At 42.7% G+C, this 18,146-nt stretch overlaps 1 protein-coding gene across 4 annotated transcripts in view; it reads right to left on the bottom strand.

Annotated features, from left to right (window-relative positions):
• The window catches only part of LOC126236700 (brachyurin-like), a 245,556-nt gene that overhangs the window by 148,180 nt on the left and 79,230 nt on the right, over positions 1-18,146 (bottom strand). For 3 of the 4 annotated variants that reach the window (XM_049946218.1, XM_049946216.1, XM_049946217.1), the window contains exons 1-2: positions 5,357-5,423; positions 2,503-2,569 (exon numbers count right to left, since the gene is read on the bottom strand). The exons of the other annotated variant lie outside the window; for it this stretch is intronic. In XM_049946218.1, the coding sequence (XP_049802175.1) occupies positions 2,503-2,569; positions 5,357-5,404 (115 nt within the window). In that variant the 5' untranslated portion in view covers positions 5,405-5,423. Of the gene's footprint in view, positions 1-2,502; positions 2,570-5,356; positions 5,424-18,146 lie in introns of those variants that run through there. 4 annotated transcript variants of the gene reach the window in all.

An 18,146-nucleotide genomic window follows, 5' to 3' on the forward strand; every position in this document is an offset into this window, starting at 1 on the left:
CTTTCTTATATGACATTTAATTTAAGCAGTTATTGAACGTACTGGAACTGCATTACATATCTTGAGGCGAATACTTAGTTCCAGTTGTATACAACTTCTTGTGGCTTTGTGAAAATACGACCCGCAGTGCATTACAAGTGGCAGATATTCCTTCTCAATCCTATCTTATATTGGTCCGACACACATGAGTGATATCGCAGGATGGGTTGCATTGCGAGTGTTCTGCAAGTAATATACTTCGTGGGCTAATTGCAGTTTCCCTATATTCTATCAATGAACTGAAGTCTAATACCTGTTTTACTTACAACTGAGCCTAAACGATGACTTTATTTAACAACTCGCAAACTGTTACGCCCATATGTTTGTATGCGTTTATTGGTTCCGATCATGAGTCATTGTGCAGGATCTGTTAAAAAGTCCTCCCTTATTTTAAAAGGTAGTTACAAATAAAGAAAGAAGTTAGTACGTGTCGTCTTCCATTGCTGACACATTGAGGAAGCCTTTTTCAGGAGCTGTCCATTTTCGTGTCATTTCCGGTGTAATGGCAGCCACTTCCTGGGTGATTGCCTCCTTCCGTGCTTGCAGAGTTGTGGGTGTATGTTTGTGCACTTCAGCCTCCAAGTGTCCACATAGGAAAAAAAGAATCAGAAGGTAATAAATCTGGTGACGTAGGGGGCAGGCGATTTCTCCTCAAGAAGAGAGAAGGCGCCTGCTGAAAATGGCATGTACGCTACTGATCGATACCTCGTCCACATCAGTAACCCCATGACAACTCACACAGTGGCCTCTGCAAAAACAGGAGGTCTTTTTGCCGGACCCTATATTTATACTACCTGTTCCCATTTTGTGAAATTCCCAATTTCAACGTTCTGAACATTTAAGGTTCCGATTTTAGTACAGCTTTTAAGTCTTGTTAATATCTGACATGATTTTGTGCGGCATTTTCCACACTGTACTTCATTAAAGGTAAGTATATCATCTACAGAAATCTGAGATAACTATTAAATTTGACTGCCAGGTAATTAATATAACAATATTAACAGTAATGGTCTCCACGCACTTCCCTGCGGCATGCTTGGAGTTCTACGTCTATAGATGACTGTCCTGTTAAGGTAAGGTACTGTGCCCTCCATACTAACAAATTCTCAAAAAATGTTCAGATGTGTGTGAAGTCTTATGGGACGTAACTGCTAACGTCATTAGTCCCTACGCTTACACACTACTTAACCTAAATTATCCTAAGGACAAACACACACACCTATGCCCCAGGGAGGACTCGAACCTCCACCGTGACCAGCCGCACAGTCCATGACTGCCGCGCCTTAGACCAACAAATTCTCAAACAAGATACGAGTTTCACTTTATATCATATACAATAGCAATTTCGTTAGTAACTGTTTGTGTAGTAATGAGTAAGAAGCATTTCTGAAGTCAAGAAACACTGCATTTACCTTCATACATGGCTATCAGCATGTTACGTAAGAAGGGCGCATTCCGAGTTGACGAAGATGCCACCTGTATTAATCAGTAACTAACAGAAACATTTAACCTAACAGCCAAATAAGCACAGAGTTTTCTCTTGATGGTGGACAAGAGATCAATCGTCTCGGAGGGATCTTACGATGTAGTTCCTGAAGGAGATGGATTTTTTCCGTTCTCAATAAGCGAACTCGCTTACTACGTCATACCACAGCGTCAAGTACGTTGTTAAACAATAGTACCACTTATCCAGTCCCCTTCATTTCTTACATTATCATGTTGTTAGCGTTGTCCAGAGTTAGTTTGTTTTTTGTCAGTTTCTTCTTACATATGTCGCAGAAAAACCTTGCTCCACATTGTGTTCGCTATTGTACTTTTGTTTCTATGAAGGGCCTGTCATCATAGCATATGTCTCTTGTTGTGAGGATAGAGCCTCCAGCTTTTACTTATACTACTATAGGCACCAGGATACTACACATGTGCCACAGACGTTTGACACACAGTGTTTCCCGCTCAGAGGACTTGGCGGAAACAACAATTGATCGTAAATGTAGGGAGGCAGGTAGCACCATGCGAAGATTCTACAATTATTTCAAGGGTACTTTGTATAATACCTTGGACAGGAATGTCATATATGCAAAGAACGTTTGCTAGAATGACCAGGCAGAAAAGACTTAAAGGAGATTTTATGTACTGAACTAGTGTATGTGCAGTTAATTTCAAAATTTATGTTAGTTTCAATAAATATGATTTAGAACAACGTATCATTTCAGAACAGAAAGATGTACAAGTGCTAAATAGTGATAGACAGAACTATGGCGATACGCAATGGCACACAATTTGCGACGTATAACTCTGCTGCTACGAGAAACGCGTATTCTGTGATAAGCCGATTGAAAGGTCGCCAATAAGTAAGCAACCAGTTATAAAATGTCACGGATTCGAGGATTAAGTAAGAGTGATTTAAATACTGCTGTGAAACATAATTTTTCTCTGGTACTCGTACATTATAGAAATACTTACGCACAAGTGGCTTTGTCTTCACCATAGGTGTAAGATTGCGGTGTAGCGTCGCATACTGGGGCAGCGCCTGTCAACAAAGGAATTTTATACATTTTTGTTGATATCGTGTTCAGCAAAACCATACGTCGAAAATACGTCTTCTTCTGTATCTTTATCTATACTAATAATGATGCTGTAAGACCGTTGTGGTTGTCTCTCTATTTTAAAGACGAATTTTAGTGGGGTTTTCACAGGTAACTTGAGCGTAGACTGTGGCAACATACAGGCTATGTTCTGTCAAATCGGATCAAGAAAAAATATCGTAATTTAAGGTTCTGTAAATGCGAAAGGGTGTTTTTCTGTTACTTTTCCACAACTTAAGCGCTGAATCGATTTTGATGATATTTGGTATAGAGAGCTTGAACGCTGTGGAAGAACGCAGGATACTATAAAAAAGTGTGTAATTTAAGAAATTTATTGATTTGAAGAATATTAAGCGAATTAGGAGAAAATATTTGCTCTTTGAAAAAGTTGTTTATTCTTTGACTTATGAACTTAATCGTACTTGAGAAAATGCTTTTATTGGTTGATATGTTTTACGAAATACGATTCAATATAACGTAGACAATGCTTACACAATCCTCAACGTTTTTAATCCATGCTGTACCATAATATGAGCGAAAGTATCTGAGTTATGGTTTCAAGACTAAACTGCTGAACCATAAAATGTGATATAGAGATAGCTCTAATTCCGAGGCAGAACATAGGATATTTAAGAAAATAAAAAAATGTCTGCACCTAAAATCTTGAAATAACGGATGAAACACGCTTGCACCGCTCAGCAACAGCGCTGTGTGCGTGCAGCCTTGTTGTGAACTGGAGTAGGGGATGTGATGGAGGGAGGGGGAGGGGGGGGGGGCGTGTATGGCACACATCCTGAGCTAAACTTACCCAAACAAGCAGACACGTGAGGGCAGCTGAGGTTATTTCATGTACAGTAGCTTACTCTCCATCACTCATCCTAACAAAACTACTGATATGCATGCACATGCAGAGGAAACAGCTACTTTTCAAACAATCAACTAAGGTAGGAAATTATTTCATGTATTAATACTGAACTAGAATAGAGCAGGATAGCGTTTGTGGTGACAAATTGTTTTACAATTTGTTGCGAGTTACTTGCATTACCAGTCTACATATTCATAAACAACCAGAATTTATGAAGTCGAAACAATATGAGTAAATTGTTAACACAAAATCATTAAAATTGATGTGGTTGTATGACCAGGTAAATCTTCAATGGATGTGAAGCTCAACACAAACATGAGGGAACCTAAAGTAAGTGAAATTAATACTGTACTGAAGCTGCCATGAAGTAATAACAGCAGATCTAATGTACAAAACGTATTAACAAGTGCGGAATGGCAGTGACTGTGGATATCCAGTCGAAACTTTGTCTCACTATGGGGCAAAGGATCTGCAATGCTCAGAACATTTCCTTCAGGCTCTTGATTGATGGCGGTCATGAAATGTAATTAAAATGGGAGAGTGGGGTTTGCACTTTTGCCTGCATGAAGGATGTAATATGATTAGTTAGGACATATGCTTAAATAGAAACCAAGCATTCGTTAATCAGGTGTTCCGTTGTGAAAATTATGGCAACATATGAAATGGTTTACATTACAAATGTTGTTAGTGTGCATATAAAGTCTGTAAGCTTTCATTCAGTTCTCTTAGAACTGATGTGCTACTAAAGTTATTCAACTATCTGAATCACTATATTCTAACAAATTATTTAAGATAGAATACATAGTGTATTCACACAATTTGCTCCTAAGAAACAGTGAAATTTACAGAAGAAATTTGAAAAATTGAAACAATAATAATAATAAAATTTTCGGAATTATTGAACATGTTAGTAATTGTACCACATTCAGAAAAACTCGTTGAATGGCGATAATTACATATTACATTACCGCTGCAGATTCACGCTTGTTTCCATACTTTATCATAGATATTGATTCTGGACTTTGTACACAACAAAGTCTGCTCTCTTCATATGATGTGGTATTTTAATATTTAGAATGTGAATTACTTCAGGAAGTTGGAGAAAAAAGATAAAAAAATTGCATTATATGTGACCTAACTAGAAAAAGGACAATACTTTCGTAAGATAAGCTACATTTTCTCTTACTCTTGGATTAAATTCGTAAAGTATAGATCAGAATTTGTAGTTCCGGCTTAGATGAACAAAATTCTATAGTCATAGATGTTTCCTAGCAAGCACACTAGCATTTGAGAAATTTATATCATTTGATGCTCTGTGTCTCTTTGAACTCTGTGTTTCTATGGAACTGCGTATTTTGCATATTTTTGACAGATTCTTATTATGATTATCATGTAAGTATGATTTATGTGATATTAACCAATGAACCTCAATGTAGTTCAATTAAAATTCCACGAATCTTATTGCGAAGTTACGTTGTTTATGAGATTATCAATTAGGATAGCTCCTAAATAACTTGGGAGTATAAATCAAACCCTGTTATAAAAAATATACCAGGTATAACCTTAACCATAGTCAAATTGACGTATTTCAGCACAGCTGATCAGTACACAACTGGCTTTTCGACTACAGTTCCGCTCTACGATGCACACTGATATCCCTTAGAAGTGTAATGTTCTATTGCGTAATTGTTTGAACCAGTCTACATAAGCTCTGATGTAAGTTTGGTGGTAAGATTGGTTAAACGTAGTGAATGCATTGACGGTAGCCTCAGAATAATCTACAAAATGTTCAAAATCGCCATTTAATGACTCATCCTGTTTGCTGCACTTATAATATATGTGCTAACGTGACTGCATCACATTTTACCTGAACGGCAGCGGCCACGGCAAAAAGCAATATTGCCAACACGTTCATTGTGGTCTTAGACCCGCACCTACCGGTATCAGATGCATCGCTCCGTTTTATACTCGATATTGTGCAGACTTGTTGACAAATGAGTTATCAAATTCAGATTCAGAATTCAAGATAAAGCTAACAAAACGGACTTTGAAACGCTCAGAGGGCTCTGATAACTGTAAAATTGGAAAGATAACTGTGATTTCCAAATAACAGGTCGTGGTACAGGATCGAAAGAACAAGGAGTTGTTTAGTGTTTAGCACACAGTCGACAGCATTGTTATTTGATATGCATTTGCTATGATTGAGAGAATCCGTGGAGCATCCTGATCGGGGCAGCTCGACAGGGATTTGAAACCGGCTCCTCCCTAATAAGAAAACAATGCATTAAGCAGCCTAATCTACGTGTAGCAACCATTTACATTACCTAACAATGAAGTGATGTAGGCAAGAGTGGCAGGAGCATAGGAATGAGTTTATGTGACAGAGTATGTGATGTTATGTTAGTGATTACAAACGCTAGAGAAGTTTACAAAACATGTGGGAGTGTGAGACTAATAATCAGCATGACACTGGACCTGTCTCTTGCCTGGATGTATGCAAAAGATTCGATTGGGGAAGGTGTCATAAAGCCTTTCTATCCTTTCCTCAGGCAAGTTGGCCCACAACTGTTGTAACTTGTTCTTGATATGGTGGTTACTGGTACTAGGACAATGTTGACCTGCGAGCCGGTCTCACACATGTTCTATCGGGAACAGATTTTGGGATCTCGCTGGCCATGGTAGTACCTCAACAACACACAGACAGTTCAAAGAGACACATGACACTGTAAGCGTATTGTCATATCGCTGGCTTAGTTTCGGAGTTTCTTTACGGGCAGCGCTTCTGCAGAGTCGAACATGGGACACGGAACTGTTATGTTGTGTTGTGGGTAGCTCTGGATGTGAGAGGCATAGTTATTATGGGAGTTCAAGTGTTACTACAAGTATTATTACTGTAAGGTGATGAAATATGGATGTGATTCAGAGGAAAGTGCGTAATGACGTAATACAAAATGAGCAGTGCAGCCGATAACGTATTTGTGTATCCTCCCGTTGCGTGTCGCACAGCATCAATCATCCGCGCCGTTTCCGGGCTCTCAGAATGAACTAATGTGAATCAGTAAAAATTAGTTACCATAAAAGAGCGCAGTCAAGTGCCAGTGTCTTGCAGCGAGTGTGACAACGTGGGTTCGGCCATCGCGTTTCCGCATCATCAACAATCAGCCGCGCGCGACGGTTACGCTCACGCTTGTACGATTGTGAACAGTAGTTTAACTTTATGAGCAGTGTTATATCATTACTAGTGTCAAGGAGGACTGGTACCTCAAGTGCGTGACGAGCGTAAGAACTATCGTTCGATCATAAGGCTTCCGCATCATTAACAGTCAGCCGCTTCGCATCGGTTTCGCGTACGCTCGTCCAAGTGATATTGTGGACATAATCATCAAGAACGTTAATTGGGATAAGCAATTATGACTTAGAATGTAAACTGTGCATCCTGTGATTTTCATATCGTCTCAGAATATACACTACTGGCCATTAAAATTACTACATCAAGAAGAAATGCAGATGATAAACGGGTATTCATTGGACAAAAATATTATTCTAAAACTGACAGGTGATTACATTTTCACGCAATTTGGGTGCATAGATACTGAGAAATCAGTACCCAAAACAACCACCTCTGGCCGTAATAACGGCCTTGATACGCCTGGGCATTGAGTCAAACAGAGCTTGGATGGCGTGTACAGGTACAGCTGCCCATGCAGCTTCAACACGATACCACAGTTCATCAAGTGTAGAGACTGGCGTATTGTGACGAGCCAGTTGCTCGACCGCCATTGACCACACTTTTCAATTGGTGAGCGATTTGGAGAATGTGCTGGCCAGGGCAGCGGTCGAGGATTTTCTATATCCAGAAAAGCCCGTCCAGGACCTGCAACATGCGCTCGTGCATTATCCTGCTGAAATGTAGGATTTCGCACGGATCGAATATAGGGTAGAGCCACGGGTCGTAACACATCTGAAATGTAACGTCCACTGTTCAAAGTGCCGTCAATGCGAACTAGAAGTGACCGAGACGTGTAACCAATGGCATACCATCACGCCGGGTGATGCGCCAATATGGCGATGGCGTATACACGCTTCCAATGTGCGTTCATCTCGATGTCGCCAAACACGGATGCGACCATCACGATGCTGTAAACAGAAACTGGATTCATGTGAAAAAATAAAGTTTTGCCATTCGTGCACCCAGGTGCGCTGTTGAGTACACCATCGAAGGCGCTCCTGTCTGTGATGTAGCGTCAAGGTTAATCGCAGCCATGGTCTCCGAGCTGATAGTCCATGCTGCAGCAAACGTTGTCGAACTGTTCGTGCAGATGGTTGTTGTCTTGCAAACGTCCCCATCTGTTGACTCAGGGATCGAGACGTGGCTGCATGATCCGTTACAGCCATGCGGATAAGATGCCGTTCATCTCGACTGTTAGCGATACAAGGCCGTTGGGGTCCAGCACGGTGTTCTGTATTACCCTCCTGAACCCACCGATTCCATATTCTGCTAACAGTCATTGGATATCGACCAACGCGATGAGCAATGTCGCGATTCGATAAACCGGAATCGCGATAGGCTACAATCCGACGTTTATGAAAGTCGTAAACGTGATGGTACGCATTTCTCCTCCTCACACGAGGCATCACAATAACGTTTCACCAGGCAACGCCGGTCAACTGCTGTTTTGTGCATGAAAAATCGGTTGGAAGCTTTCCTCTTTTCAGCACGTTGTAGGTGTCACCACCGGCGGCAACCTTGTGTGAGTGCTTTGAAACGCAAATCATTTGCATATCACAGCATCTTCTTCCTGTCGGTTACATTTCGCGTGTGTAGCACGTCATCTTCATGGTGTAGAAATTTTAATGGCCAGCAGTGTAGATGTTCATACCAGACGTAGGACAGTGTTGTGCTTAACGTTGAGTGGCTCTCCTAAATCCGCTTGCATATTTAAATACATAATTTCAGGCAAGCCAGCGGCAGTGTGGAGCAGAACAATACGACCGTCGCGGGATTATCAGGTACGTGATGAGGACAGGGCGCGCGGTCACAAAACGAAAAGCGACTACCAGGTAAGGAGACCCCTCCGCCATTTGTACCCCCGGGCGTGTTATAACATGTGTGGACGAGCATTGTCGAGTTAAAAAATTGGGTGGCAGTACTATTGCGTGGGAGGTAACACCTGAGGGCGCAGTATGTCCGTGTGACATACTATTTTGTCTTCAGAGTTCTCTCAATCAATACCAGCTGCAACCTGAAGTCATACCCGATGCCTCCCGACACCGTGACACCAGGTGTAACACCGCGGTGCTTTTCCAAGGCATCGCAAGAATGGGACCTCCTCGAATATTCGTCCACGGAAGTGCAGAGCAGTGATTCATTGCCGAACGCATTGGAGCCGCGCAATGCAGTTGCGCCAGTCATTAGCAGTCCATTCTTCGCGATCGTGGCCGTGCAATGAGGTCTCTTTCAGACTCTGTCAGGTGCTGTTAACGCTGTCTCAAATGAGCACGCTGCACCTCCACGTTCCTTGCAGTTGTCAACCAACGTCTGACTCTGTTCACGCCCCTTACGTGCGCTACCAGGCCTGGCTACAACGCTAAACTCGAACAACACTCCTTCTGGCAGCAGTTCTGTCACGAAGGGGTTCAGCTCTAATTATTTTCATATCAGCAGACGGTGTGCAAATGTAAAATAATTACACTGTTTGACCTTGTCTTCGAAGTGCCTCATTGTTTTTCTCAGGTAATGTAATCAGCAAGTAATTAAATAGCTGTCAGCCGCTTAACTCCTTTTCTTTACAACAAATTTATTTCGATCTCACAGATAAACTGAACAACCTAAGTAACTTTGATTAGTCTGCAAATGTAATCTTATCTAAAGTGGACGACACCTGTAGCTAAAGGCGTTATCTGTCTTTCTGCTGGCTCCCACCGTGTGATAAACAAGCGGTTTAAGTGATTCACACTGTCAGCAAAGACGCCAGCGGCCATCCTCCGTCACCTGACTGCTAATCTCTTGTGATAAACTGTTGTTTACTATTTGCCACAAATGAACGCTCAGCTGAGTGGCTATCTGATGATTTCTCGATCTTCATGTTCAGTCCCTCTCTAAGTCGATTGCTTCCTTCTTGCCACTGTGTTCGGCCATGGTTTACCAACTGCTTCCAACATCATCGAATAGTGGCATCGCTCCCATTCAAATGTCGAGCGATTCGCTGATTACTCCACCCGGCTTCTAAGAGCCCAGCTACACGTCGTTTCTCAAATGCTGACATCAGACCGTCTGCGAGGCATAGTTACTGACCAACCGAGTACAAGGAACGATGTTCACCAAGACGTTATGCCCTGGTATCGACATGTCCCCTGTTTACTGTGTCTGCCAGCTGTACGGTGAAGTTGCGCTGCAGCGTCACACATTCATCCATCGACCACCAAAGTTTACAACATACGTGTATGAACATCAGTTTGTGAGCAATTTGCATAACTACTTTGTGGTGCCTCTATTCTTTTAGTCTTGGATTGTATTTAAGAGTGCTTTTCTCGGTCAAACTAACAGCTCCTTCTGTCTCGGTTCCAAAGAACCCTGCGTTCCGCGAGCAACGCTGCGGCTTAGTCGTGGATTAGATCAGGTGAAAGAGACCCTGATTCCGATATTAAGAAAATTTGTCATTTATGTGTTCTTTATTAGCTCTCTAGATCAATCTTATTTAGATTAGAAAACGGATCGGCAAATGAAACAGAAATAATTGCCTTGTTGTAGTCCTGAGGGATAACGAGAGAGAAATGTAGAACTGGGGCCACAGCCACAGCATGTTAACTTCGACCTTGAACTCTACTTGTGCGCTATATGGTGCATGAGATAGTTCGAGCAGCGTCGTTTTGATCAAGTAGGATTTGCTCTAGTCTCTCCAACTTTTCTCTGAATGTTATCTGTGTTTTTTGGGCTGTGACCCTAGTGACGAGAGGAACTCACTCTGGTCTGCACCGTCTACCTACAAACATAGACCTGAAGCGCATGCTTTTACTTCTCTCCTGTTACAGACATAAGTAGACCACATTCTTGGAACAAGGCACAGGAACATTCCTGAGACACATTGGAATGGAGAATGTTACTCACGGGGTCAATCAAACAACTTAATTCCTATTAAGGTTATGGCCCCCACTATACCGTTTACCCACCTGCGAGACCAAGAGAACGATCACCAACTTTGGTAGGACACGACCGTTTAGCAAGCTTAATTTACAGTTATTTGTTTCCTCCTATGAAATAACATTGCACCAGCCTCGAAGCAGTTCCACTGTGAATGCTGTTCTCAGTTAAGGGATGAGTTAGTCACAGTTGGTAAGCTGCTGAATATCCCTATGATTGCTGTCAGCCGATCAGCATACGCAGTGACAGGGCGTAAGGGGAGGGCTAGCGACATACGTGTACCAAAGATACTCCAAGTATCCTCTCCCGTGGACACTGTATTCTCTACATAAAGTGCAACATCTTTCAGCACTCGTCCGTTTGACTGTCAACGGTGTGTCAGTGGGGTAGGTCTAAGGAATTTGTATGTGAACTCGACACGGAAAGGGATCCTAACTGTTTAAAGTTTTTGTAAATAAGGGGACGCAAGAAAACACTACTTTAAGGTATAATGACAGCTTGTAGTATAACCCAGCGTACCTTACACGACATATACGTAAAACTCTACGTTTCCTAATTTTAACATGTTTTCCAAGGAATGCTTACACATTTCCCGTTCTTCCTATAACCACTCGCTATAATAACCGGTCTTTTTTTAAACTAAAATTTATTCGAACTGGCATGAACAATTCCAAAATTTCATACAAAATCATGAATTCCAGTTTTAACATAGAGAAAATTAAACAAACGGATAATAAGAGCCAATTGAATTGAGTATTATACGCAAAGTAGCAAGGGGCTCTATTGAATGAGTTTCTAATGAACGTCCCTTTGGTTTTACAATCACTATATAAACCCAGCGCACTTATCGTTAACGTCTTTAGCTTCAGGGAGTTAAGCGTCTGAGGATCTCTAGCATTTGGGGGTCTTTTGAATCTGAAAGTCTTTGTGTTCGAGATTTTAGTGTCCGAGCTTCTAGCATTTGAGTCCTGAGTATTCGTGGCTCTCATGTTCGTGCGCCACTGTGTCAGATAGCTAAGTTTACTGGAAGCCGGGCTAATTGAAAGTAAACGTCTGTTCGTTTAATTTATTGTAAAAGGTACGAAAACTGACAGAAATGAGATAAAGCTAACATACGGCGAACATCTCAGTCGATAAAAGATCGATATCATTGCCGGCCCATGTGGCCGTGCGGTTCTAGGCGCTTCAGTCTGGAACCACGTGACCGCCTCCGTCGGAGGTTCGAATCCTGCCTTGGGCATGGATCTGTGTGATGTCCTTAGGTTAGTTAGGTTTAGGTAGTTCTAAGTTCTAGTGGACTGGTGACCTCAGATGATAAGTCCCATAGTGCTCAGAGCCATTCGAACCAGCCGATATCATTAATCTCAATTTAAGAACATCAGTTGTTGCCGAAGCTACTCTTCAAACAGCGCGTCTAAACTTGAATTTTCATTGTACAACCTGTTTGGACATTTATTATGGAACTGAAGTGTGACCATTCATAGTAGCGAATCATATCGAAGGAATTATGTTAATAAAAGCCAAGTTAAGGAAAAACTACAGTCTGCTACGATTTCGAACAGAGTATCAAGAGAATTGATCCGTGTATTGGATTATCTCCGGACAGTAATAATAATAACAATAGTTTACTCCACATTCATATAAAACGGAATAATTTTAAACGGATAAAACATTGTGCTTTGTTAAATGAAACCTGTGTCTTTCGAAGGAATTAATTCGGTGTACATGTGCTACGCTAATCGAAGATATCAGTTTATCTGGAAACGCGAATCGGTCGCCTTGTAACTGTTAATGAGGATCTTTGGTGGCAACCACTAAACAACGTAGCTAGGCGACAGTAATAATTAGAATCTAAGTTTATCAACGAAAGAGACATTAAAAGATTTTGTGAAACCCCAGTTAGCGCAAAGATCGGACATTAGCAACAAATATTGACTGCTAACAGATAGTGTTGTGTCACCTCGCTTTCACATATATCGACGAGCTGAAGAATAATGGCTGGGCGTAGAAGAAGGACGTTATACTTCCGATGGCCGTGGAAGTGCCAGTAGGCAGAAATAGGAGGCGTCACAAATGGCGCCCAACGTGGGTTTTTAAGGTAATAAATTAACAATATAGAGTTCATTCATGCTAATTTGTGAATTATTTGCTGACTGTATACGAACGAAACAACCAATCGTGAAAACCTGCTCGTGTTGCACGTTCACTGTCTTCGACAAACTACGCCAGGAGTGACAGGAAGAAAGTACTACAACAAACTGAAAGCGATAGACGTCGTGCCTGAGGGAGGCACACATACAGGTGTTATAAAAGACAGAAGACCGAAGTACGTATCGAAATAATTGATACGACGATATTTAAAGTTTGAGTCATAGCTCATTGTGCGTCAATTAAATATATTGTAGCTGGCGAACCACTACGGCAAGTTTGCGCGTTGTTGACTTGATATTGTAGTTTAGACAGTATTTGTGTGTTGTGTGTAGTTGTGTTGGTGTTGGTTGGTTGTAATTTGTAGTATTTGACCATGTCATAGAAGTCCTAAGGTTGAGATCTAATGTAGAGGATGTAAACGAAGACATGACTAGGGAGGAGGGAACAGAAATGGATGATAGTAGGGTAGGAGAATTAGAATCATCGTACGCGATTCTTTGCGACGGAAACGACTGAAAGTAATAATGTCGGAATGTCGATACCCAATAGTGATTCAACTTATTGGAATTTGCGCAGCTGAATAAGTATTAAGGAGAAAAAAAGGACATTTTACTAATAATTATATTTGCACATTCAAGAACAAATAAGAATTTACAGCGAACACAACAGAATAATTAGCGCACACAAAGAGTGTTAGACAATGCCAAAGAGGTCTATTTTACATAGTGCACTTTGCGCCGTCACACACGAAATATATTGTTCACACAATTCCAAAACCCCTCTTTGAACTTATATTTTGTGTGTTGCTTCCACAAGATAAACCAAATAGTCCCACAATCTTCTCAAACTTCTCCCTTTCGAAGGGTTTGGTCAGAAGGTCAGCTAACATGTCTTCTGTGCGCAGATAGTCCACGGCAATGTTCTGTCGCTCTATGTGGTCCCCAATGAAATGGTGCCGTATATCAATATGCTTTGTCCTAGCACTAGTAACATCATTTTTAGCTAGTTTTATGGCTCCCTTATTGTCACAGAAGATGGTTGTACGTTCCTCAATTAAATTGGGTTCTATTTCACTTATTAATGTTCGTAGCCATAATGCTTCCTGTGTGGTGTAAGATAGTGCCATATACTCGGCCTCTACGGTGCTCGATGCAACAGTTTTTTGCTTTTGAGAGGACCATGATGTGAGGCCCCCCATTAAAACAGCAGCCAGTGGTGGAGTATCTGTCTCCCAATTCACTCCCCCAGTCCGCATCGCTATATCCGTATAGTTTTGCGTTATCATCTCTATGGTATTTTAACTCATAGTTTGAGGTTCCTCTTCGGTATCGGAATATCCTCTTTACAGCTTTCCAGTGCTTTTCCTTTGGGTCTCTGCAATATCTGCTCACTGCATTGGTGGCAAAAGCAATGTCGGGTCGTGACGTTTGAGACAAATATAACAGACTCCCTACTGCTTCTAAATAAGTAACATTCTTGTCACATTTCACATCAGTCTCATTTACACTTAACTTCACTCCTACTTCCATTGGAGTACTTATGGGTTTGCAATCACTCATGCCAAATTTCTTTAATATTTTTTCCGTGTATGATGATCGACTTATGCTCAATTCCTGTCTTTCTTCATCCTTAGTAATCTGCATACCTAAATAACGTTTGACTTCTCCCAAATCATGCACTTTAAACTTGGTTTGCAGCTGTTTCTTGAAAATTCTCATTTGGCCTTTACTTTCAGTCAGGATAAAGAAATCGTCCACCCATATCGCCATTATTATTATTTCTTCTTTTCTCCCCTTATAGTAAATGCTGGGATCTGCCTTGGATTGCTTCATATTCATATTTATTAGAGTTTCATGTAGACATCGATTCCAGCAACGTCCACTTTGTTTAAGTCCATAAATACTTTTTCTCAAACGCCAAATCTTTTTACTTTCTGATCCGGTTTTTATGGCTTCCCTTGGTGGAATGACGTACATCTCTTCCTCCAATTTCCCATTTAAATATGTCGTTTTAACATCCATATGATGAATTATTAAATTTCGTTTTACTGCCAAGGCTAAAAGATATCTCAATGATGCATACTTGACTACAGGTGAAAAAGTTTCTTCGTAATGTACCCCTTGTTTTTGTGAATATCCTTTTACCACAAGTCTTGCTTTGTATTTTGGTGATGAGCTTTCAGGGTTCTTCAAATTGAATACCCATCTTGCCTGCAGTGGTTTCTTATCTCCTGGCATATCTACCCATTCAAAGGTTTCGTTCTGATATAAAGATTCTATGTGCTGTTTGAGGCTTTCCCGGCGCTGCATCTGCTTGATAGGTTCCCGGGATTTACGCCGGATAATATTGTAGAAACCGCACAATATTTCAGCGAGATAACTGCCCGCCATCTTCAGGTGCTACTGTCGCGTCGCTGAGAAGCGCGCCAATTTATATGCTGGCTTTCTAGAACAGCGCAGGCGCCAGCGGGGCATAACGTCATCGAAGACCAATCGTAGACAGCGTCGAATACCAGAGCCCTCTGCTGGAGAAACGGGTCGCGGTCTGCGGAAGCGCGCCGCGGCGCGGGAAAATGCGGCAGGGAGCGACGGACCCCGTTCGCGCGCGCGAGGTGTTGGCGCGCGATTTAAGCATCTGCGCTAAGGCTTCCCATCTGCGTTGACTCGGTGCGGTTGCTAATCTGTGGCTGACGATTCCTTAGTGCCGCCAAGGCTGGCTCCCAGGCTTTACTCAGGTGAAACCCCTTGTCTCTGTTTATTAGGTCACTGCTTATACGTATTTCGAGCTCCTCTTTGATGATGGAGTCCCAGTATGTGGAAGCATGCGAGAGGATCTTGGTTTCTTCATAATTCATGCCGTGTCCCGTGTCGAGGCAATGTTCAGCAACCGCAGATTTCTCTGGCTGACCCAACCTCGTGTGACGTTTATGTTCGTCGCATCTGTCTTTGACCGTACGACACGTCTGGCCAATATGAGATTTCCCACATTGGCACAGGATTTTGTATATTCCTGGTCTCCTCAGGCCGAGGTTGTCTTTAACAGAGCCCAGCATTGATTTCACTTTTGCTGGAGGCCGGAAAACACATTTAATCCGGTATTTCTTGAAAATTCTGCCCACCTTAAATGACACGCCACCGACATACGGTAGAAAAACCAACCCCGTGGTGTTATCTGCTTCTTCAGGTTGTTCTTGAGGTTTGGAGCGTGCTGGTCGAAACGCGTTCCGGACCTGCTTCTCGGAGTACCCGTTCTGGGCAAATACAGAGCGGAGATGGCTGAGCTCTGCCGATAAGCTGTGCTGATCTGAGATGGCTCTAGCCCTATGCACTAGCGTCCGTAATACACCGCTGCGCTGTGAGGGATGATGACAGCTCGTAGCTTGTAAATACAAGTCTGTGTGCGTAGGCTTCCGGAACACACTGTGACCCAAAGAGCCGTCTCCTTTTCTACGCACCAAAACATCCAGAAACGGGAGCTCACCATCTTTTTCTACCTCCATGGTAAAACAGATACTTGGATGGAGGGAGTTCAGATGTTCCAGGAAAGAAGGAAGCGTTGCTGTCCCATGCGGCCATACCACAAACGTATCATCTACATATCTCCAAAAACATTTGGGTTTCAGAACCGCCGTCTGAAGTGCTTTGTCCTCGAAATCTTCCATAAAAAGATTTGCTACTATGGGAGACAAAGGGCTACCCATAGCAACACCGTCAGTCTGCTCGAAATACTGGTTGTTAAATAAAAAGTAAGTCGAGGTAAGCACATGTTTGAAAAGGTGTAAGACGTCCTCTTCCAGCTTGGCTCCTATAAGTTGTAATGAGTCCATCAGAGGCACCCGTGTGAACAAGGAAACCACATCGAAACTCACTAGTAAGTCTGTAGACTCAAGACGCAGGTTCTTCATTCGCTGTATAAAATCTTCTGAGTTTCGAATATGGTGTTCACATTTCCCCACCATGGGACTCAGAAGAGAAGCCAGATGTTTAGCTAGATGGTATGTTGGGGCACCTATATTACTAACGATAGGGCGAAGCGGAACATTCTCCATATGTATCTTAGGCAGGCCATAAAGTCGTGGCGGAACTGGCGCTCGTTCTCTTAAACTCTTCTTCAGATGGTCAGGAAGTTGGCTGGATTTGAGGAGAGCGGATGTCCTCCGTTGTACGGCATCCGTCGGATCTTTCTGGAGTCGACGATACGCTGTATCCTGTAGTAGGTCCATCATCTTGCCAAAATAAGATGTAGCAGGCATAAGAACAGTGGCGTTACCCTTGTCAGCTGCTAAAATTACTATATCATTGTCTTCTTTTAAAGAACGGAGCGCTCTTCTTTCTTCAATGGTGACGTTCTGCTTGGGTGCAGGCATCCTGGTTATTGATCTGCAAGCCTCTCGCCTTGTTTCTTCAGCAGCATCATTCGGAAGTTTTAAAACACCTTGTTCCACGGCACTGATGAACTCCTTGATGGGCAAGGTCTTGGGAGTAGGCGCAAAATTAAGTCCCTTTTCTAACACTGACATTGCAGCGTCACTCAGTGGTTTATCTGTGAGATTAAACACAGTCCGTCTGCTAAATTTCTCTTCTTGCAATGACCGGTGTGTAAGGCGTTGGAACTTAGAAGTCTGACGCGCTGTGATTTGCTGCCGCACCCAGTCCGAAAACGCCCAGGAATCCGCTGACAGACCCGACGAGATCTTCAGGTGAAGTGAGAGCAGGCTTCTGGAGACTTGGTCTAATACTCGTGTAGTATAACGGATTCTTTCTCTCACCAGTGCCCTGCTTGCTCGTTGTTTAATTCTCCTGGCCTCCGCAGTGTCCACATAATGGGTAAACTTGGCGAAAGTTGGTGTAGTTTGCTGGTCCCGACATCTCAGTAAGAACGCGAGAGAGCACAACAGTCTCTCCCTTTTGTTGCGGAGTTTATCGAACTCACGTACTGCGTTAACCATCTCCTCCCCGTAGAGGTACCAGATGTGCTGTTTGAGGCTTTCCCGGCGCTGCATCTGCTTGATAGGTTCCCGGGATTTACGCCGGATAATATTGTAGAAACCGCATGCTTCCACATACTGGGACTCCATCATCAAAGAGGCGCTCGAAATACGTATAAGCAGTGACCTAATAAACAGAGACAAGGGGTTTCACCTGAGTAAAGCCTGGGAGCCAGCCTTGGCGGCACTAAGGAATCGTCAGCCACAGATTAGCAACCGCACCGAGTCAACGCAGATGGGAAGCCTTAGCGCAGATGCTTAAATCGCGCGCGCGAGGTGTTGGCGCTCCCTGCCGCATTTTCCCGCGCCGCGGCGCGCTTCCGCAGACCGCGACCCGTTTCTCCAGCAGAGGGCTCTGGTATTCGACGCTGTCTACGA

The sequence above is a fragment of the Schistocerca nitens genome, chromosome 2, assembly GCF_023898315.1.
Source record: "Schistocerca nitens isolate TAMUIC-IGC-003100 chromosome 2, iqSchNite1.1, whole genome shotgun sequence".
Classification (NCBI taxonomy): Eukaryota; Metazoa; Arthropoda; class Insecta; order Orthoptera; family Acrididae; genus Schistocerca; species Schistocerca nitens.